Genomic DNA, 22414 nt, shown 5'->3' with positions numbered 1-22414 from the left:
TACTCCCTCTCCTTTCTGTATCACCCTCACACTTGAATTTGTACCCTTTTTTTTAATCCCACTCTTAGCACTTATGTCCATATCCATAATTTATTTTAAAGTCTGTCTCTCCCTCTAGACATTAAACTCCTTGTGGGCAGGGACTGTGTCTACCAATTCTGTTCTAATGTCCTCTCCCAAGCTCTTAGTACAGTGCTCTGCACACGGTGAGTGGCAAATTAATACAGTTGATTGATTGAGTGGGCTCCCGGCCCCAATATCCCCACAGAGAGACCAGTCCCCACTCCGAGATAGCTGGGGAGTGAGAGACCCTCATGTGATCAAGGCAACTCTAAATGATTCCATGCTTGCCCGGGGAGAAGTGGGGAAGTTAATACCAAAAGGCTCTGAGAGAAAGAGGCTGGGGGGGACTGGGTTTCTGTTCCCTCTGGAAGAAGCACACTCACTAGCTCCATTATTTTGGAAGTGGGGAGCTCTGCTGCAGAGGGCTGCGGGAAAGGGGTTGGTGTTGAGGACCCCTGACCTTAGGTCACTGCCAAATTATTCCAGGGAAAAATGGCCCCTCCTTTTCCCTGGGCTTCTCCGCAGCACCTCCTGGTCCCAGGGCAGGGCAGGGTCTCAGAATCCCAGAACCATACCCCAGCCCCTGCCCCCACCCTTACCTGGATGTAGTTGGCGTTGATGTAGTCGGCCCCTGGCACCCTGTGGTCCACCTCCTGGAGAGTCACCCGCGTCGTGTCAACTGGGAGAAGAAACCTCATGATTTGGGATGGAGGATGGGAACTGGGGGTGGTAGCTGAGTGGGGGTAGGGGGGCACAGGACCTGGTTTCAGGAACCTCCAGCCACACCCCCTCCCCATGGGAGTAGTTTGGGATAAAAGGAAGGCTGTCGGGGGACCAGGGCTGACAGACATCACCAACAGCTAATGGGAAAGATGGTGTTTGAGGCAGAGGTTCTCCGTTAGAGCCTGGGTTGAAGGGGAGGGGAGCAGGGGAGGTGGCTGGAGAACAAGGAAGAGGGTGTGGAGCTGGAGGAGGAGGGGAAATCGTACATGGGAGGATGTTCTTGTAGCGGTTCTTGGCCTTGTTCTCCGGCCGCTGCCCCTCCTTACGTGGGTACAACAGTTTGCACTCCTGCTGCTGCAGCATCTGTCAGGGGAGGAAGCAATGGTGTCCAGTGAGGAAGGGGCCTGTTTCCTGAAGGTGGGGTCTGCAGAGAGAGGGGCTTGTTTCCTGGGGGCTGCATCTGTGGAGGGAGGGGTCTCTCTTCCCTGGAGCATGAGAAGGGGCATAGGGAGGGAGGCGCATAAGTGGTGAGGGCACAGGGAATGGAGGCATGACTCCAGTACCATCTTCAGGCCTCTTATCCCCGTGTTGCCTCCCACCATTGTGCACAGGGGGACGCAGGGATTGTCCCAAGGTCACTCACTACATCTGGGGCAGTCCCAGAGCAGTGGCACCCAAGCCTATTTCCCTCCCCCTCTTTCCCCACTCCAGCTCCAAACTGGGGTCCGCCCACTTAGGTGCAGAACCTAGCCCAGCTCTCAAGGAGGAGCTCCAGGGCCTGGGGTTCTCCTATCCCCAGTTCTCCAGGCTCAGGCTGCCTGGCCTCTGTACCTCAAACTCCTCCCAGAAGCCTTGCTTGGCCTTCTCGCTCTGATCTGCCGTCTTGTTTAGCTCCTTCACCCGGTTCTCGATGTTGGCCGCGTTGATCCGCGTGGCGTTGAATGGCTGCAGGGAGGGGCATGCAGGGGGTCAGCCAGCCCAGGCAGCCCTGCTTTCCCTCCCCACCATAGTCCCTCTGCCCCTCACCATGGAGCCTCCCATCTTTGAGCAGTTGGAGCTCTCTGAAGTCAACCTGACCAGCCCCTTGCCCCCACCCAGATGTGGGCAGCTCTCCTCTTCTCCAAAGAGGACTCAATCTATCAATCAATCAGTGGTATTTGTTGAGCACTTATTAATAATAATAATGGCACTTGTTAAGTGCTTACTATGTGCCAAGCACTGTTCTTAGCACTGGGTTAGATACAACTTAATCAGGTTGAACACAGCCGCTGCCCCACATGAGGCTCACAGTCTTAATACCCTTAAGACCTTAATACAGTCTTTAATATAGGAATTTATAAGGTCTTATATAAGACCTTAATACAGTCTTATTGCTATTGTTCTTGTCTGTCCGTCTCCCCCGATTAGACTGTAAGCCCGTCAAAGGGCAGGGACTGTCTCTGTTACCGATTTGTACATTCCAAGCGCTTAGTACAGTGCTCTGCACATAGTAAGCGCTCAATAAATACTATTGAATACCCATTTTACAGATGAACTGAGACCCAGAGAAGTTAAGTGATTTGCCCAAGGTCACACAGCAGATATGTGGCAGAGCCAGGATTAGAACCTAGGTCCTTCTGACTCCCACGCCTGTGCTCTATCCACTAAGCCACGCTGCTTCTCGGATGAGGATGGTTTCCTTAGATTGACCTCTGGTTTATGGGCCCAGCATATTGTATGCAGAGCACACTACTAAGCACTTGGGAGAGTACAACGTAACAGAATTGGTAGACATTTTCCATGTAAACACATACGTAGGGAGCCTGTCATTTTGGGGACAATTAGGGGTGTAACAGGTTGTTCAGGACTAAGGGGCCATAGAGATCCAACTGGGGACTTGTTCTAGCCCTTCAGATGCCTTTGGGTCAGATTGGCAACTCAGAGTGAGTGAGACTGGAAGTCCTGCCCAGATAGCTGTGGGGAAACAATAGCTTCTCCGTACAGCTGGGATTCCCAAGGGTACCAGCCCCCATTGCCCCAACAGCTGGGATAATAGTAATAATAATATTTATAGTATTTGTTAAGTGCTTACTATCTGCCAAACACAGTACTAAGTGCTGGAGTAGACCCAAGTAAATCAGGCTGGATGCAGTCCCTTCAAAATCTAAGAAGTAGGGATTAGGATTTAATCCCCATTTTACAGATGAGAAAATTGAGGCTCAGATAATTTACATGACTTGTCCAAGGTTACACAGCAGGCAAGTGGCAGAACAGGATGAGAGCACAGGTCCTCTGACTCTTCTTTCCACTAGGCCATGTGGCTTCTCAGCTGGTGCCTTCAGATCTCTTAGAGTACCAGCCCCTATCACCAGAGCATATCACTCCCAACTTCACAACTTTTTCATCACCTAATAATAACAATGGTATTTGACAAACGCCTGCTAGTTGCCAAGCAAATCAAGTCAGATGTATTGTATTCTCCCAAGCACTTAGTACTATGCTCTGCACACAGTAAGTTCTCAATATATACCAGTGATGTATTGACTGGACATAGTCCCTGTCCCACAAAGGGAGGGAGAACAGGTATTTAATCCCCATTTTACAGATGAAGGAATTGAGGTCCAGACAAGTTAAGTGACTTATACAAGGTCACCTAGCAGACAAGTTGCAAAGCTGGAATTAGAACTCTGGTCCCCTGAATCTTGGGCCCATGTTCCTCACTAGGCCACACTGCTTCCCTCTTATGTAATTTATTTTCATATCTGTCTCCCCCTCTAGACTGTAAGCTACTTGTGGGTACTTGTTGCCCTGTACTCTTGCCAGTCCTTAGAACAGAGTATACAGGAAACACCCAATAAAACCATTCATTAATTATGTATACATCATTATATCCAATTACTTCCTTTTTTCTGTAATTTCTTTAAAAGTCTATCTCTTGAGCTAAATTGTAAACTTTTCAAGGGCAGGGATTGTACTTCCCTAAGGGCTTACTTAGTACAGTGTTCTGCACACAGTAAATGCTCTACAAATACAACCGGTTAATCAACTCTTCTGCAACATAGTAGATGATCAGTAAATGTTATTAATTGATGGATTGGCACCGGCCCCCATTATCTGCACAGTTGGGAACCCAAGTGGTAGCATGAGAAGCAGCTTGGCCTAATGGCAAGAGCATAGTATGGGGAATCAGGAGATCTGGATTCTAGTCCTTATGCTGCCATTTGCTTACTGTGTGATCTTGGGCAAGTCATTTAACTTCAATCAGTGGTATTTATTGAGTAGTTACTATGTGCAGAGGCTTGTCTGTGCTTCAGTTTCCTCATCTCTAGAATGGATGTCACCCCACTCCTCAAAAACTCCAGTGGTTGCCCCTCTGCCTCCACACCAAATAAAACTTCTCACCATCGGCTTTAAAGCACTCCACCACCTTGCCCCCTCTTACCGCACCTTGCCTCACTTCTCTCCTCTACAACCCAGCCCGCACACTTCACTCCTCTAGTGAGAACCGAACCTTCTCAGTGTATCTCAATATTGCCTATCTTGCCACCAACTCCTAGTCCATGTCCTTCCTCTGGCCTGGAATGCCCTCCTTCCTCAAATCCAACAGACAATTAGACAATTACTCTCCCATGACTTCAATGCCTTATTGAAGGCATATCTCCTCCAAGAAGCTTTACAAGACTAGGCGCCACTGTTCCTCATTTCCCTTCTGCGTCTGCCTTAATTGTTCCCTTTGCTCTTGCCCCCTCTCAGCCCCACAGCACTTGTGTTCATATCTGTAATTTTATTTATTTGTATTTATGTCTGTCTCCCCTGCTCTAGACTGTAAGCTTGTTGTGGGCAGGGAATGTGTCTAATATTGCATTGTACTATCCCAAGCACTTAGTACAGTGCTCTGCACACAGTAAGCACTCAATTATATGATTGAATGGATGAATGAATGAGTGAATGAGATTAAATGCCCGTTCCCCGTCCTGTAGTCTATCAGACCTAAGTGGGGCAGGAACTGATTGCAATTGTATTTGCTCCAGTGTCTAGCACAGTGCTGAATGCACAGCAAGCATTTAACAAACATCGCAGTTTTTACTCTGATTAGGTATTGGCCCCCATTCCCTGACCTCGACCTTCCCCTCAGGAACCTTATCCTGATGCTAAATCCAGATACCCCCTCCAGGTTTTTCCTCTTGTAGACTGAAAGCTCCTTGTGGGCAGGGAATGTGACTACTAACTCTGTTGTACTGTACTCTCCCAAGCACTTAGCACAGTGCTCCACACGCAGTAAGTATTCAATAAATACCATTGATTGAAGCCCAGTCCCCCTCCCCACAAACAGCCTGTCTCTGCCAGCTCCCACCAGTCTCTCCTTAACCTTCTCCTCTCCAGACCAGACATCCGGGGATTGGTGGTCCCCGCAACCCCCCAGGCCAGCAAAGTGGCTCCCCCGGCCCACTACCCAACTCCCAAGTTACCTGTTTGAGGTGAACCACAGCTCCTGACTTCTCCACCATCGGGTTCTTTTTGTAGTGCTCCACCAGGTCTGTGAGTGTGTCGAACCGCTCCCCGCCTCCCACGTCATATTTCCCATCAGCCTGGGGGGATGGGGCAGTCACTTAGGTGACCCCAAGTGCCCAACCTTCCACCCCCGCTCGGCCTCCCAAGTGCTCCTCCGCGACGCGGTCCCCCACCTGGAAGCGGATCATGACGTGGGTGACCCGGGCCTTGCGGTCCCCTGTGTCTGTCCTGTCCTCATGCGTCAGCACGGAGAGCACGAAGTCACCTGGTTTGCTCTGGCTCTCGCGCACCAGGAAGCTGCCCGCCTTGCCCTTCTCCGTGAGCAGTTTCTCTGCCTCCTTGCCAAACAGGTGGCCATGGTACCACCTGGCCAAGTGGGCGGGGGTGAGGCTCAGGGAAGAGCCGGACCCCGGGGACACACAGACACACACCACCCTCCCCCCATCCTCACACACACACACACACACACACACACACACAGAGTTGTAGTAGTAATAGTATTTATTAAGCATTATTGTGTACAGAGCACTGTATTAAGTTCTGGGGAAAAGAATACATACAAAGCAGCGTGGCCTAGTGGATAGAGCTTGGGTTGGGAATCAGAAGGACTGGGTTCTAACCCTGGCTCCGCCACGTGTCTGCTGTGTGACCTTGGGCAAATCACTTAACTTCTCTGGGCCTCAGTTACCTCATCTATAAAATGGGAATTAGGATTGTTAGCCCCAAGTGGGTTAGGAACTGTGTCCAACCTAATTACCTTGTATCTATTCCAGCACTTAGTACAGTGCCTGGCACACAGTAAGCTCTTCACAAATATCTTTAAAAAAAAAAAAGGTGGGAATTGGACAAGGAACTCACAATCTATGAATAAAGGTTTGGGAAGAGATTGGAGACAGGCATATCAGGAACATATGGGACAAAGACAAATACAATTTACATGCAAACACACACACACATGAAGACACACCACCCACACATGTACACAAACTTAGACTCACATCCCACAGACCCATACACACACACACACACACACACACACTGCAGTCCTCTTATCAAAATAGCTCACCCTGGATACCACCCACTTTGGGTTAATATGTATGTGCTCTTTGGATTCCTACACCCCCATCCTACACCCCCACCCCAGGCTCTCCTGCTCTCCAACACCCTGCACCCTGTGCCTCTGTCCCCTCTGCCATGACTGGATAAGACTGGCTTGCCCCTGGTCAGGTTGAGCTCCCAGCTGCAGTCAGCTCCTTGCAGTACTCTTTGTCTGGACATGTGAGAGAGGCTCATAGAAATCTAGTTGGGGTCATGACCTGCAGTGACCTACCACGACCCTCAAACCTCATCAGCAGGCACCCGATGGGCATGGGATGCCAAAGCAGCAGTGATCCGAGGCTATCAGACTGCTTCCACCCAACCAAGGACTTGGCCCATCACTGAAGTAGCCCCATGCCTAAGAGATATTCTCCCAACCACTCTGGAGAGAGGAGCCCCTTAATAGCAATAATAATAATTATTATAATAATAGTGGTATCTGTTAAGCGCTTACTGTATTCCAGGCATTGTACTAAGTGCTGGGGTGGATACAAGGAAGTCAGGTTGGACACCGTCCTTGTCCCATCTGGGGCTCATAATTTTAATCCCATTTTACAGATGAGGTAACTGAGCCACAGAGAAGTGAAGTGATTTGCCCAGAGCCTCCCAGAAGACAAGTGGTAAAGCTGGGATTAGAACCCATAACCTTCTGATTCCCAGGCCCCTGGTCTATCCACTATACCATGCTGCTTCCCCACTCTCCCTACCACTCTGAAGCGGGGAGCCCCATGCCTCAGAGACACTCTCCCAACCGCTCTGGAGAGGGGAGCCTCATGCCTCAGAGATATTCTCCCAGATGCTCTGGAGAGGGGAGCCCCAGGGCCCAGAGACACTCTCTTAACTTCTCTGGAGAATGCCCCAGAGACAATCTCCAGCCACTCTGGAGAGGGGAGCCTCATGCCCCATGCCCCAGAGACACTGGAAAGGGGAGCTCTGAGCGGCATGAGCAGCCAGCATGGGTGACTTCTCCAGGCTCCTCTGCTGCTCTGAGTCTTCATTAAGAAGCAGCATGGCCTAGTGGAAAGAGCAAGGGCCTGGGAGTTAGGAGACAAGTGGCAGAACCCGGATTAAAACTCAAATCCACTATGTGACCTTGGGCAAACCACTTATATGGTGGTATTTGTTAAGCGCTTACTATGTGCAAAGCACTGTTCTAAGCACTGGGGGATACAAGGTGATCAGGTCGTCCCAAGTGGGGCTCACAGTTTTAATCCCCATTTTACAGATGAGGTAACTGAGGCACAGAGAAGTTAAGTGACTTGCCCAAAGTCACACAGCTGGCCAGCGGTGGAGCCGGGATTAGAACCCACGACCTCTGACTCCCAAGCCCGCGCTCTTTCCACTGAGCCACGCTGCACTTAACTTCTCTCTGCTCACTACCTCATTTGTAAAATGGGGATTCAATCCTACTTACTCCTACTTAAAGTGTAAGCCCAATATGGGACAGGAACTGTGTGTCCAACCTGATTAACTTGTATCAAACTCAGGGCTTGGTATTGTAGGCGGTTAACAAATACCGTTATTACTATCGTTATTACTCCTCTGGTTTCGGGCCACTGCCCCTTGGTCACATCCCCTCCTTATCTTGCAGTTCTAAAAGAGACCACTAGATGGTAGCTGTACCTTGTCTGCATGTGGGTGGGGTAGGGCTGAGAAGGAGGCGATGCCCGGGAGGCGAAGGAGAGCGAGAGGGGTCGAAGGAAAGGTGGGCAGGGCATGTGGTCTGCCAGTTCTGTTATAGTACTCCTCCAAAGGTTTTTTTAGTGCTCTGCATAAAGAGAGCACTCAAATACCACTGACTGATTGATCAATCAGCTCTCTCTGTCCAACCTTACCTCTCTGACCTACTACTACAACCTAATCTAAGCACTTCACTCTTCTAACACTCTCTGAACCTTGATTTCATCTATCCTGCGGCCAATGTTCTCTCTATAGCTTGAAACTCCCTTCCACTTCATATCTGACAGTCCACCACTCTCCCCACCTTCAAAACCCTCCTAAAATTATATCCTAAAGAGGTCTTCCCTAAACCCTCATTTCCCCTCTCCCCGTATTACCTTAAGCACCTTGATACTCACTCTAGCCCCAGAGCACTTATTTATGTATCCTTATACTCTACTATACTCCCTATCTGTCATTTTTTTAATGTCTATCTGTCTCCTATAGATTGTAAGGACCTTTGTGAGCGAAGATTGTGTCTATCAACTGCACTGTATTGAATTTTCCCAAGCACTTAGTACAGTGCTCTGCACACAGTAAACACTTAATAAATACCATTGATTGATCCTCAAAAACCTCCAATGGTTGCCCATCCATCTCTGCATCAAGCAGAAACTTCTCACCAGTTAGTTTTAAGTCACTTCATCAATCCTCTTTCCCTTACTTATTTTCGGTTCTTTCATTAAATACTCCTGATTAATGGATGGAACCTCCCTTGGGTCAACACTGATCAGGCTTTCCCTAAGCTGTCAGAAACAGAGCTGTTTGCTGAGAACTACCACCGGCGAGAACCCCAAGATAGACAATCACTCGCTTCACAATTCACTCAGCGGACAGTGGGCCGTGTACCTGTTGACCAATCACTGCCCCCCACCTCGGCCCACCCTTTTCCACTCTAGTGGACTCCACCCTTGCCAGGCACTGCCCAACCAGGCTCTGCCCACCTCTCCGACGTGGGGTCCTGGCAATTGAGGGGGAACTTCAGCTCGATGACGTCGCCGTTCTTCTCCCGCAGCAGCCCTTGTTGCTCTGTGTAGTACTGCACCAGCTCTGCCAGAGTGGCAAACTTTTCCCCGCCATACAGATCATAGTAGTCCCCCGTGTTCTGGATCTTGATATGGGTCACCTCTTCATTCCGCCTGGAGGAGGGGCACATGCAATGTGGTAAAGGGGCACACACATCACGGAGGAGGGACAGGCATATTGTGGAAGAGGGTCCATACGTCATGAAGGAGGGGTACACACATGCTGGAGGAGGGGCACATATTGTAGAGGAGTGGGGGTTGCCTTGGTGCAGAGGATCAGAAAGGGCATTGCTGAGGGACTGATGGAGGAGGCGAGGTGAAGAAAGTACGAGGACTATTCTCCCCTGGAGGAAAGAACCAAGATGAACCCCCTCAGGTGCCTCTTGGGAAGACAGGGAGCAGTGCTTCATCTTTTACACTTCTCCCCTCCCCCATTCCTGAGGACGGCACTGCCCCTTCACTGCCCAGCACAAAGACGTCTTAGAGCCCAGCGGCCCGGGAGCCTAGGGGTTGAGGGGGAAGGGCACAGGAGACAAAGAATCAGAGAGGAAAACTTGAGTCACAGATCAGGGTCCCACCAGGGGTCGGGGATCAGGGCTTCCCCCAGTTCCCCCCAAACAGTCAGCCATTGTCCCCGCTCCACTTCATCTGCCCGCAGGAAAAAGTCCCTTCTGGGAGCCAAGAAGGGTCCAGACTGAGGCTGGGGGAGACTTGGCAGCTGGCTCCCTGCAGGTGTGTGGGTCGTGGCTGGGGCTAGGCCTTGGGCTTCTCTGGTTCAGTGGCCTGGGCTTGCCCTCGCCTTAGCATGATCACAGTGAGACGGCAAGTCTCTGGGGTCTGGTGAAAGATGGTCACTCTCCAGCCCTCATTCTGGTCCTGCCCCTTATCTCAATCCCTGTCCTCCCAGTCCGGCTCCTCAGCCCAGCCCCTCAAGTCTGGCCTCTCATCCAACCCACTGTCCCCCCAGTCTGGTCAGTCCCTCAGCCCAATCACTGCTCCCCAGTCCAGCCCCTCAATCCAATCTCTGTCCCCCATCCTGATCCTTCAGCCCAGTCCCTATCCCCCAGTCTGGCCCCTCAGTCCAGTTCCCTGCCTTCCTGTCTGGCCAGCCCCTCAGCCCCTCTGGACTGACTGCCCCCGAGTCCAGCCCCTTGGTCGAGTCCTAGCCCCCAGTCCAGGCCCTTGGCCAAGCCCCTGTCCCCAAGTCCAGCCAGTCCCTCAGTCCAATCGTTGCCCCTGACTCCAGCCTCTCAGGCCAGTCCCTGCCCCCAGGCCAGTTCCTCAGCCAAGCCCCTGCCCTCCAGTCCATCTCCTCAGCCAGGCACCCACCCCCAGTTCAGCCAGCCCCTCGGCCTAGGCCCTGTCCCCCACCTCCAATCTGGCCGGCCCCTTAGTCCAGTCTCTACCCCTAAGTCTGGCCCCTCAACCCAGTCCCTACCCCAGTTGGATTGCAGAAAGAACTACGGAGGCAGCGGCAACAAACAGGAAACGCCTCCCACTCCCAGCTCGACCAACTGGGGAGGGAGTGGGGGGTGTCAGTTCCTGACAGAGATGCCCCTGACCCCATAGAAGTAATTATTCTTTCCTCACTCCTCCCTCTGCAAGCACCCCCTTCCAGGAAGTGGCTTGGGGCTGGGGGGACCTGGAAGGCAGAGCTTTCACGAGTGTCTCTCCCACCCAGGGTTAGGGGACTCACAGACCCCCAGCCTCCGCCTCCACCTCTAGTGCAGCCCAGGGCAACAATTTAGCAGCCAGGTCCTCTACAAGCCTCGCTAGGACTCACCAACCCGCAACCAATGACAGGGAGATTCAGTTGACCCAGACGTCTCCCCCTTGACCAGATGGACCCACTCGCAGAGTGTTTGGGAAAGATCTGATAGGGAGGTGTGAAGGGAAGAGGTGTAAATAGGGGCTAGATGGACACTCGAGGTCACTCTCCATGGGTAACAAATTGTCTCTGGTAAGACCAAGACCAAACTGGTCATATGCATGGATCAGGGTCAGGCCAACCCTGGGAGTGGATAACCAGGACTGTGAAAGACAGGGATGGGGGCACAGGCAGAAGCCAAAGTGTAAGGGGGGAGGGTGCTTTCCCAGAGCAGAAGCCATCGCATAAACCAGGAAGGATGCTTTCCCGGGACTGAAGCTGATGGATAACTGGGAAGGACACTCTCCTAGGGCAGGAACAAATGGATAACCGCGGAAGGCACTTTTCTGGGGCCGGAGCTGATGGATAACCAGGGAGGGCACTTTTCCAAGGCAGGAGCCAGTGGATAACCAGTGCTGCTCCTGACTGATCAAGAGCGGAGACCCAGCAGCAGGAGAGATGCCTGGCTCTGCTTTCAGGCTGTGGGGTCATGGGGAGAGAGTACATGGCTGTGGGCCAGAACGCCTGAGCTCAGAACCCAGCATGGGTGTGATTTGGGGTGTGTGCCCACCCTCTTTGGGTCTCAGTCATCTTATCAGGCCAGTGGGGGAAATGGTCATCCCCCACTCACAGTTTGCAAGGAGGACTACACCCGCCCCTGGATGGAAGAGGTAGCCCTCTCCCCTGTCCTCAAACCCACCTGTCAGAGAGGGTAAGGACCCCCAGGATGGAAGAAGCAGATCCTCCCCCCTCCCATCCCTGCTGGAAGAGCCCCTTGCCTCACCTGATGGAAAGGGTGAAGTCCCCTTGGTTGGAAGAGGTGTCCCCTCCCCAACTGGAAGAGCCCCCAGCCCCACCTGACAGAAAGGGTGAGAACCCTCTGGATGGAAGAAGTATCCCCTCCCTCTTGCCCAACCCCAGCTGATGGAGAGGGTGAGAACGCCCTGGATAGAAGAGTGTCCCCTCCCCCACCACCCACTGGAATAGCCCTCAGCCCCACCTGACAGAGAGGGTGAAGTCCCCCAGGCTGCTCTTGCTTGGCCGTGCCAGGAAGCTGCCATGGCCTCCACGGGTCAGAAGCAGTTTCTCAGCTTCAATTCCGTTGATGTTGGGGTGAAACCACCTGTGAGCAGAGTGGGGAAAACAGCAATTAAATGGTGACTGTAGTCCCGTCCCCTCTGGCTCGGGATCAGAGTGGTCCACCTCCCGAACCCCAACTCTCCCTCCCCCTAACTGGAGCCCCCTTGAAAGGGGCAGAGGAGACGGGGAAAGAGTAGCAAAGGTTGGGAGGTTTTTTGTTTTCTTTTGTTTTTTATGGTATTTGTTAAGCACTTACTACATGCCAGGCACTGTTCTAAGCACTGGGATAGATACCAGCTAATCAGGTTGGACTCTAGACTGTACACTCATTGTGGGCAGGGAATATGTTTGTTTACTGATACATTTTACTGTCTCCAGCACTTACAACAGAGCTCTGCGCACAGTAAGCACTCAAAAAATAAATTGAATGAACACAGTCCATGTTCCCCATGGGCATCACAGTCTTAGTCCCCCTTTTACAGATGGGGTAACTGAGGAACAGAGAAATGAAGTGACTTGCCCAAGTTCACACAGCAAATAGTGGAGCTGGGACTAGAACCCAGGTCTTTCTGACTCCCAGGCCTGTGCTCTATCCACTAGGCCATACTGCTTCTCCAGGTTGACTGGAAATTAAGTTTCCAGCCTGGCCCCCGGATCCCGGCCTGGGACCAGCCCACCCCTGCTCCATCCCATTTTTCCTGAAACCGTGAGGCCACTGAGGCACTTAAGAGCTGGCCCAGGGCAGCCAGTCCCAAGAATCCGACCTCGGTTCCTATCACCCCCATCCCGGTCCTCTGCCCCCACTCCACCCCCAGCATCTTCCAGGAGTGGAAACTAGGCTCAAACGGAATTTACTTGAATGGGAGGGGAAGGGGGCGATGTCACCTGCACGTGTGGAAACTCATGGGTCCCGGGCAGCAGCCTCTGGGGTTTCCCTTTTCCATGGTTTGCATTTTATTCACATTTTCCACCGGCGCCCTGGGCGTTGCCCCATGTACCCTGTCCCTTGCTCTTTCCACTCTGCACCATCTGCAGCGGCACTGTCCTGAGGCCCAGCCCCATGGGGAGCCGCCTGGCCCAGGTGGAGTGCAAAGCCCGTTCCTTGGACCACTTAACTGGGTCCCAACCCGCCTGCCCCTTCCCCACCACTGGACTGGGGAGAACCTGCTGGGCTCCTTGTTCGAGTTGCCCCATGTGCCTACCACACCGTCGTATTTTACTCTCCCCAGCGATTGGTACAGTCCTCTGCAAACAGGAAGTGCTCAGTGAGTATGATTGATTATTTGATTGAATTGAGAGGTGGCCAGCAGCAGCAGGAACAAGAGATGGGGCAGCTCCTCTGAGCAGTGGTGGCCGGTGCCCCCTCAACTCCCAGTTGAGGGGTGAAGACTTTGTTCCCTACAGCTGTCTGGGCTGGACTCCCAGTTTTGCTCACCAGGGTCTCCTTCTAGACCTGACAGTTTCCAAAAAGCCCTGGACAGATCCCAAATCAGGTTTCTGCCTTCAAAGTGCTGCATGGCTGTCCACCTGACAAAACTCCTCACTATTTAACAATTGTCTATGTAACAAAAACTCCTCACCATTGACTTTAAAGCACTTAATCACCTTGCCCCCTTCTATCTCACCTCGCTACTGTCCTACTACAACCCAACCCGCACACTTCGTTCCTCTAATGCTAATCTTCCCACTGCACCTCCATCTCTTCTATCTCACTGCTGACCACTCGCCCACATCCTACCTCTGGCCTGAAACACCCTCCCTCTTCACATCAGAAAGATAATTTCTCTTCCCCACTTCAAAACCTTACTGAAGGCATATCTCCTCCAAGAAGCCTTCTCTGAATAAGCCTTCCTCTGCTCTTCTCCCACTCCCTTCTGCGCTGTTCTTACTTGCTCCTTCATTCATCCTCCCTCCCATCCCCACAGCACATATGTATATATCTGTAATTCATTTAATTTTTATCTATTCATTTATTATATTAATATCCTCCTGCCCCTCTAGAATGTGAGCTCATCACGGGCAGGAATGTGCCTGTTTGTTGTTATATTGTACTCTCCCAAGCGCTTAGTATAGTGCATTGCACACAGCAAGTGCTCAATAAATTCAAGAATGAATGAATCAATAGCCCACCTTCCCTCCACTTCCAAGATCCAGACATTTTCTTTCCTGCTAAGGAATCCTAATCCACCCCTTGCACCATCTGTCTCACTGGACTTCAGGAGTAGAGGGGACCAAGGGACAGAGAGGGACTCTGGGCATAAGAATTGGGCTAGAGGCTAGCCCTGTCAGCCTTCTAAAACAGCCCTGCCTATCTAGCCTTGAAGGACTGTGGTCACTGGGAAAGGGAGGGGATAGGCATGGGGGTAAGCCCACATCCTGCTTCTGGCCTGGATCGTCCTCCCTCCTCACATCCGACAGACAATTACTCTCCTCCCCTTCAAAACCTTATTGAAGGCACATCTCCTCCAAGAGACCTTCCCTAACTTAACTGCCCTGTCTATTTCTCCCACTCCCTCCTGCGTCAACCTGACTTGCTCCCTTTGTTCATCCCCCCCTCCCAGCCCCGTAACGTGGCTCAGTGGAAGGAGAAGGGGTTTAGGAGTCAGAGGTCATGGGTTCTAATCCTGACTCTGCCACCTGTCAGCTGTGTGTCTTCGGGCAAGTCACTTAACTTCTCGGTGCCTCAGTTACCTCATCTGTAAAATGGGGATTAAGACTGTGAGCCTCATGTGGAACAACCTGATTACCCTGTATCTACCCCAACGCTTAGAACAGTGCTCAGCACATAGTAAATGCTTAACAAATACCAACATCATTATTATTATTATTATTATTACGTACATATCTGTAATTTATTTGTATTCATGTTTGTCTCCTCCCCTCTAGACTGTAATGTTGTTGTGGTCAGGGAATGTGTCTGTTTATTCCTGTATTGTACTCTCCTAAGTGCTTAGTACAATGCTCTGCACACAGCAAATGCTCAATAAATACAACTGAATAAATGAATGAATGAATTTTCCATTTATTGCACTGGGGAAAAAAGAATAAACTCCTCTCTCTTCCCTTCTTCCCTCTCCACAGAGTGCAGGGTGGCTGGAACTAGAGGGTCCAGAATTTGGGGTAGCCTCAGTGACAAGTCATCAATTATCCATGGTTGATCAGTGGGTACTTTGTCCTCCGCGCCCAGCAGAGCTGCCAGGGAGCACCCCCGGTCCCCAGCCCCCAGCCGGAGATGTTGTCAGGGCCCCGCTCCACCCCCCTGCTGGATAATGGGTTTCGAGGGCGGAAATGAGTCAAGCTGTCTTGCGGGGTTAGCGCTCCGCAGGCTCCGGTGGCCCCGGCTGCACCGAGAGATGAACCTGAGATTGGGGTGGCTTCTGCCTGGGTGACTCACCGGCGCCCTCGCCCCGGCGCCCTCACCCCGCCTCACTTCTCCCCAAAGGCTGCAAGTGGAGACCGCCCCTCGCCCTTGGGGATTCCAGAACCGGCACCTGCGACTGCCCGGATAAACAGTGTTGCTGCTGCCCCTTCCTCCCCCTCTACAAGCATTAAGGGATGGTCAAGGGTCACTCTCCCTGCTGCCCTCCTTCCCCCGGCAAACGCTGGCAGACCCACAGTCACGTGCACAGCACACCCAAAATCTTAGGACAGAGCATTTTTGTTCAGGGCCTCTCCAGCCAGGCCCTCCACCCCCAAAATCCCCTTCCCCCAATTAGGCCCATAGGTGGCGGCGGTGGCGCCAGGAGGCATCTTCTCCTTCCCCAAAGCAGCCGAGCCGCCCCCGGACCGGCAGATGACCGAGCCGTGCAGGGTAGACATACAAACAGGAAGTTTAGTAAAAACACAAACAACCCAGCACCCCCCATCCTCCACCACACACACACACACACACACACACACAATCTGGGGCTGGGAGGTGGGCTGATCATAGAATCTGGGTCCCCTGAGCCATGCTAAGAAGTCTTCCTTTCAGGATGGGGGGTAAGGGGGATCACGTTCACATGACCCCAACTCCAGGTCACACTTCCCCTCCCTCGCCCTGCACGCTTTCACCCTCTCTACTGGCCACATGTACACTGTTACCAGTGGCAGCTCAGGGTGGGATGGGGAAGAGAGGGGCAGGAATCATGGCCCGGGAAGGAAATTTCAGCAGAGGAAGAGGAGGCTCAGGTCTGGAGCAGAAGCGAGTCCGGTCAGAGAACAGGCCTAGACTATGGGCAAGCGCTATAACAGGAAGTCCCCTCCCACGTTTTCACAGTGCAGCCTGAACACAACTGTTTTACCCATTTGGAATAACCAAAACTCTTCCCATTTCCCAGGCCAGAAAACCGAGCCTGGGGAAGGTACACACCCTAGCGATCACATGGCATAATTTGGCCACAGGGAGATTGGTCTGAACCCTGAGCCTCCCGCCCCCACTTCCCCAGGTCTAGGACTCTCTCCCTCTCTCTCTCTCTCAGAACCAGGAAGTCATTGCATGATTGGGGAATGATGCAATGCCTTTCATGCCATCTTGCTCCCTGTCCACTTTCTGAGCCCCAGGCTCCCCAGTCCTCCCTCATCATCACTAAAGCAGTGTGGCCTAATGGAAAGAGCACGGGCCTGGGCGTCAGAAGATCTGCGTTCTAATCCCTGCTCTGCCACATATCTGCGGTGTGACCTTGGCAAGTCACCTCACTTCCCTGTGTCTCAGTTCCATCATCCGCAAAATGGAGATTCAATGCCTGGTTTCCCTCCTACTTAGACTGGGAGACCCATAAGGGACCTGATTACCTCGTATCTACCCCAGCGCTTAGTACAGTGCTTGGCACCTAGTAAGCACTTAATAAATACCACAATTATTATTATTATTATCATCAGTTCCCCAGGCAGCCTAGCCAACCAGCCAAGCCAGGGTTTTGTCCTAAAGGCCCTATCTGAATGGACAGGCACTGTCTGCAGGTGTCCTCAACCCCCCTCATCCCTCTCCCAGAGATGGGATTTGGACTTCTTCTGCCAAAACCTGGAGCTGGTGCTGGCAGGAAGTTGCAAGAGGAGGAGGAGAGGAAGGAGGAGGAGGAGGGGGTGGGAGTAAATACATTCATTGAGCGCTTATTGGGTCCAATGCTTTGAACTAAACACTTGGGGAAATACAACAGAAGACCATGGAGATCAGGAGCCAAATAAATTAAAAAATTGTGGTATTTGTTAAGCGCTTACTATGTGCAAAGCACTGTTCTAAGCACTGGGGGATACAAGGTGATCAGGTTGTCCCACTTGGGGCTCACAGTTTTAATCCCCATTTGACAGATGAGGTAACTGAGGCACAGAGAAGTTAAGTGACTTGCCCAAGGTCACACAGCTGACTAGCGGCGGAGCCGGGATTAGAACCCATGACCTCTGACTCCCAAGCCTGTGCTCTTTCCACTGAGCCACACTGCTTCTCTGAATGCTCATGGAATCTTTTCTTACAGGGACAAGACATGTGAGTAATCAGTGAAGTCAGTCAAAGAGGGACAACGTTCCATGACAGACGGCCCCCGGCCATCTCTGCCTCTCCGTCTTTGTGATGAGGACCTGGGAAGCCCAGACTGCGGGTCAGCCCTTGCATGCAGAGTCACCTTTGTGGGAGAAGACGTTTGAATGGAGTTTAGGGCTTTGGAACCCTTGAGGCCATCTCGAAAGGATGAGATCGTTCAGGTGACCAGTTTGACCTTTCTCCAGATGGACGGAGAAAACTCCCTCCCCAACAGGAGGCAGGAGCCGGGGGTGAGTTTTCATACACTTTAGAACGTCAGAGATTTTCCTGGACTGTTGAGTGAGGAAGGCAGGAAGGGTGGGTGGCCGGTTTGGGGGGGAGGAAATCACGGTGCCGTGCAAAGAAATCTTGCGTCACTGTTTAAGGTACTTTCTGGGTCGGACTGAATTGTGAGCCCTCTGAGGGCCGGGATGGGGTTTGATTCTGTTTTTACGCATGTCTCTAAGCAGCCAGCACAGTGTGACATGCAGTGTAAGTGCTCACTCAAAGGTAGCAGTGACAACAGGACAGCAGACAGTCCGGGAGTGGTTTGGGTCAAGCCAGGGGCAGGCTCCGCCTGGGAGGATGAGCAAGTCTGGGGCTTCCCTGGCAGTGCCTGTCCATCTGTCTGTCTGTTTAGCCTGTCCCCCCCATCCCAAGAAGGGGAAAGGGCATAGGGATGGTGGGGGAGGAGGTCCTCAGGGAGTTGATGGGGGAGAGGCCAAGAGATAGTAGCTGGACAAGCTTCTCCCCAGGAAGGATATCGGGGGGGGGGGGGGGGATGTGGGTGTGGTGTGTGTGTGTGTGTGTGTGTGTTGGGTCAGGGTCCAAAGTGGTTAAATCCACCCACTGAACACGGCCCTGAGAAGCCCTGTGTAGTCCCACTGGGACTGGTCATTCTCCAGTAGTCCAGCCCCACTCTCTGCATGAAGAGGAAGGGGCCAGACAAGTGCAAAGGACTACACCCTGATGAACATTAGTATGGGTCAGCCTGGAGCAGCCAGAGACCCCCAGGGGCCTCCGCCAATCACCTTTTCTGGTCCTGCCAGCCCTTTCCAGGAGACCCGGAGCATAGGCAACTAAATTAGCTGCAGAGACTTTCTGCTTGGGGCACCATACCTGGCCCATCTGGGTCCCCTTGGAAGAGCTGTGAGACCTATTTCTGTGGGGAATCCAGGAGATTTTACCAGCAGAGGGGCTATGGATGTGGCAGAATGGGGGGGTTACTTTCAAATGATGCCCCTCCCCCTGGACAGCAGGGGATCAGGGTAAACTGAGGCTTTATTCTTTGGCTTTTCTGTCACTGGGCCGGGCTGGCCCTGCCTCTGCCTGTAAGGTCCGACTCGGGCCATGGGGTCCGGTGACTGGATAAATTCCCCACCAGCCTGAGTCACAGTGTCTAACTGGGCTGGGTCAGCCAGGAGGAGGGTACATTTGACCCTGAACAGCCCAAGCAGATGACTCCTGGGGCCCAGGTTCATTAACCAGAGAAAGGGGGCTAGAGGCGTAGGGCTCGGCAGCTTATTCCTTGATATCTGTCCTCTAGACTGTGAGCGCTCGTTGTGGGCAGGAATGTGTTTATTTGTTGTTATATTGTACTCTCCCAAGCATGTAGTACGGTGCTTTGCACCCAGTAAGTGCTCAATAAATATGATTGAATGAATGAACACCCATCAGGAAATTTTTGATCTCAGTTACTGGGGAGTTCCAAATGGGAGCCCGCCTGCCCTTGGGGAGGAGTAGTGGGATGGATCAACCTCTTCCCAGACCCTGTTCTGGTAAGATCCACCAGCATCAAAAATAGGGCCCAAAACAGAGCCCACTGCTGGAGGAGGGAGGCTGGGGACAGGACCCATTTCAGTGACCGATGCTTTCCCTGGCTAGAGAGGACCTGAGTCTGAGTCCCTGGCCCTTCAGCCCAGTCCCCAGTCGTGCGGTACCACTGAGAATTCCTCCAGAGGCAGCAACCCAACCTGAGCAGCAGACCAGACTCCCCCTTGAGTGACCTGGCACCTCCTTCAAGGGTTGGTTAATTCTGTATAGTGTTCAGGCCAGGTGAGAAACAATCAGGAAGGGCTCCGTGGAGGTGGCACAGGGGAGGGCTTGGGAATATGGGGGCAGGGCAGGGCAGGAGCCAGTCAGGGTGAAAAGCATTACAGTCTCGAACTGGTGGGGTGGAGGGTCGTTAGCTCCTGGCCGGGAAAGGACAGGGCTGTCTTGGACAAGGGAGCTCTCTGGGGAAGCTGCTACACTGAAAGTCCGGATCTGGACAGGCCCTGGTGGCCACAGAGAAAATCTAGATCAGAAAAACTGCCGGCCAACAGGCAGCTTAGCCTTAGAATGGGGTCCCACCTGTAGTCCCGCTCCCTGCTTAGGGAGGCTGGCTATTTGTACCAGCCGCGTAGGATGGACGCCTGCCTCAAGACCTGGGACAGCCGGGGGCGGAGTGCCCGAGTCACTCATTCTTACGGAAACACAGTGTAGGTGTCGGTGGGAGGAAGCGCTACCGTGTGGACCTGCATCTGGGCACAGAGCCTGGCCAAGATGGGACCAGGTCGAGGCTGGTCAGGGACCCAGGATTAAATGCTACTATCAGCCCTGGTCCAGGGGGTGGTCAAGGGTCAGTGACACCCCTGGGCTCTGGTGGGAGGGCTAGGGGAGGACCTGGGGAATGTGTCTGCTTATTGTTATACTGTACTCTCCCAAGCGCTTAGAACTGCAACCTGCACACAGTAAGAGCTCAGTAAATACGATAGACAGACTGACTTGACAACAGCAGTCCAGGGCAAAGCAGAGGGCTCAGGCCGCTCATCTCTCAGGGGACAGTTTGGGTCTCCAGCCCACACCCTGAGTGGAGATCAGCCAGGCACATCCAGCAGAAACAGACGGACACAGAGTCAGGAGTAAGTTCCGGGGGCAGCGTCTCGGACACCAGCACAAGCAGTAAGAAGCTCCTGGCCCCGTTTCCGGTGCCGTTTAGAGGGAGTTTCCTCCTGCCTTTAGTCCTCGGGCAGGAAGCCTGGTCCAGGGCTCGGTCAGCTCCTGGCGCCCCCCACAGCTTCCTGCAGCCTGAGCAGGGTGGGGGAAGGGGGTGGCCGGTGCGGAGGGGCACAGCAACATGTAGCCTGACCCCTCCTAAGCAGCTTCCAACCAGCCCTTCCATGCGGACCGCTGTTACCAGGGTCCTCAAGACCCAGGAAAAGGATTGAGATGCCCTCCCATCCCCCACAAAGGACAGGGGTGGTGGGGGCAGGCAGGAACCAGTGGTTCCGTCCGAAGTCAGATGGGCAGGCGGATGGGCAGGCTGGTGATCGAGACCCCGCCCCCATCCCCCTCCAGCAGCTCCCGGCAGGAAACACATGTGTCCTCTCCGCCGGGGGAGAGGGCGCGGCGGCCGTGGAAGGCGGTGGGGAGGGGGCGGGGGGCAGAGATTCGTCCGGAACCCGCTCCATTGTAGCGGGGGAAGGGAGAGTCAGGGGCCGGGGGTTGGGGAGAGTGGGGACTAGAGGCAGCTCTGAGTAGATGGGGAGAAAGAAGGTGCTTGGGAGGGAGAGTGAGAGGCGATGGCAGACCAGGGCCTGAGTCCTTCAGTCCAGCCCGTCCCTGACCCCGCGCAGCTGCCATCCCTGGAGGCTCCAGGAGCGGGACCGGGAGCGGAGCAGAGCGGGCACCGCCCTTGAGTGGAGAGAAAACCAGTCCGGGAGAGGAAAGCAGGTCCCGTCCCCCTGGGCTTCTCACCCTCACCACCAAAACGGGCCCAAGCCTCGGCCTCCAGGCCCAGCGACTTCCAGGCCGCGGGTCCCGGACACCCACAATCTCGGGGGGCAGCACCCGCAAGGAGGGTTGGGTTGCGGGGCGTGGGAGTCAAGACCCCCTGTCTGAGTGGCAGGGTCCCCAGGCCTGGTGGGAGGGGAGATGGGGGGATGAGGGGGTACGGAACCGACCATCCAGGGGCTGAAGACCTCTGACCTCAGGGCCGCCCTTTGCTCCCAGGGTGCTCCCCTACCCCCTGTCCCCATCGGTTAACTGGCGCCAGCGGTCCCCTATCTTCTTCGAGGGACAGAGGCAGCAATTGAGGCCGCAGACCCCCACCCACTTCAACTCTAAACTGCCGGCCCAGACCATTTCCTTCCCGAAGGCATGAAGGCCTCGATATGGGGCCTGAGTCTTGGGGCCGAATGGGACAGCGAGTCCATGGGCCGAGTGGGGCAGGGAGGGACTAGGAACGGCTCTCCACTGATCCTGGGAGTGACGGAGGTCGACTCCATCACGACTCCTCCCTAAGTCGCCAACAACCCCATTCTCCCTTCCTTCTCCCGGTCGCCGGTATGCAACCCACTCCCCTCCCCCCAGGAACGCCGAAGGAGAAACTGTCTATAGCCTAGCCGGCGGAACAGAGATAGGACCGCCCAAGAGGGCGACAGTCCGAGCTGAAGGCGGGGAGGGTGGAGGAGTCCTAGCGTGAGAAGCGCCCACCAGCTAGTGTAGACCCCAAACGGGTGTCGACGCCACCCAAGGCTAGGGGGCAAGGCGAGAGACAGGGCGGTGGGTCAAACCCAGGCCGGCCGGACCGGTGGGAGGTGGAGCTAGGGGCTGGGTTGATTGACAGGCCCCTCATCGGCGTCCGATCCCTACCGAGTACCTCTGGTTTTCATGCTCGGCGCCCCAAGCCCCAGCCAACGAGGGGAAACTCCGGAGGGCTTCCCGGCAAGGCTTGCCCACTCGGGGGGCCGCTTTCTCTGCTTGGGCGCGCCCGGGAGGACCCGAGCCGGACCCTGTAGCGGACCCGCTTCACAAACAGGCACACCGAGGCAAGGTGGTAGGAAACGGACCCAGGTCCCGTCCTGGGGT

The 22414-nt window shown here is 53.7% G+C and overlaps 1 protein-coding gene across 1 annotated transcript in view; it reads right to left on the bottom strand.

The window, feature by feature from the left end:
* Window positions 1–22414, bottom strand: part of LOC100086381 (tyrosine-protein phosphatase non-receptor type 11-like) — a 28623-nt gene that overhangs the window by 5729 nt on the left and 480 nt on the right. The window contains exons 2-8 of the mRNA XM_029066790.2: window positions 11987–12109; window positions 9039–9233; window positions 5451–5643; window positions 5235–5354; window positions 1618–1731; window positions 1053–1149; window positions 663–742 (exon numbers count right to left, since the gene is read on the bottom strand). Of these exons, the coding sequence (XP_028922623.1) occupies window positions 663–742; window positions 1053–1149; window positions 1618–1731; window positions 5235–5354; window positions 5451–5643; window positions 9039–9233; window positions 11987–12109 (922 nt within the window). The remainder of the gene's footprint in view (window positions 1–662; window positions 743–1052; window positions 1150–1617; window positions 1732–5234; window positions 5355–5450; window positions 5644–9038; window positions 9234–11986; window positions 12110–22414) is intronic.

This window comes from Ornithorhynchus anatinus, chromosome 5 (genome assembly GCF_004115215.2).
Source record: "Ornithorhynchus anatinus isolate Pmale09 chromosome 5, mOrnAna1.pri.v4, whole genome shotgun sequence".
Taxonomy (NCBI): Eukaryota; Metazoa; Chordata; class Mammalia; order Monotremata; family Ornithorhynchidae; genus Ornithorhynchus; species Ornithorhynchus anatinus.
The sequence above is the reverse complement of the archived record's forward strand: the minus strand, read 5'-3'. Positions and strand labels throughout refer to the sequence as shown.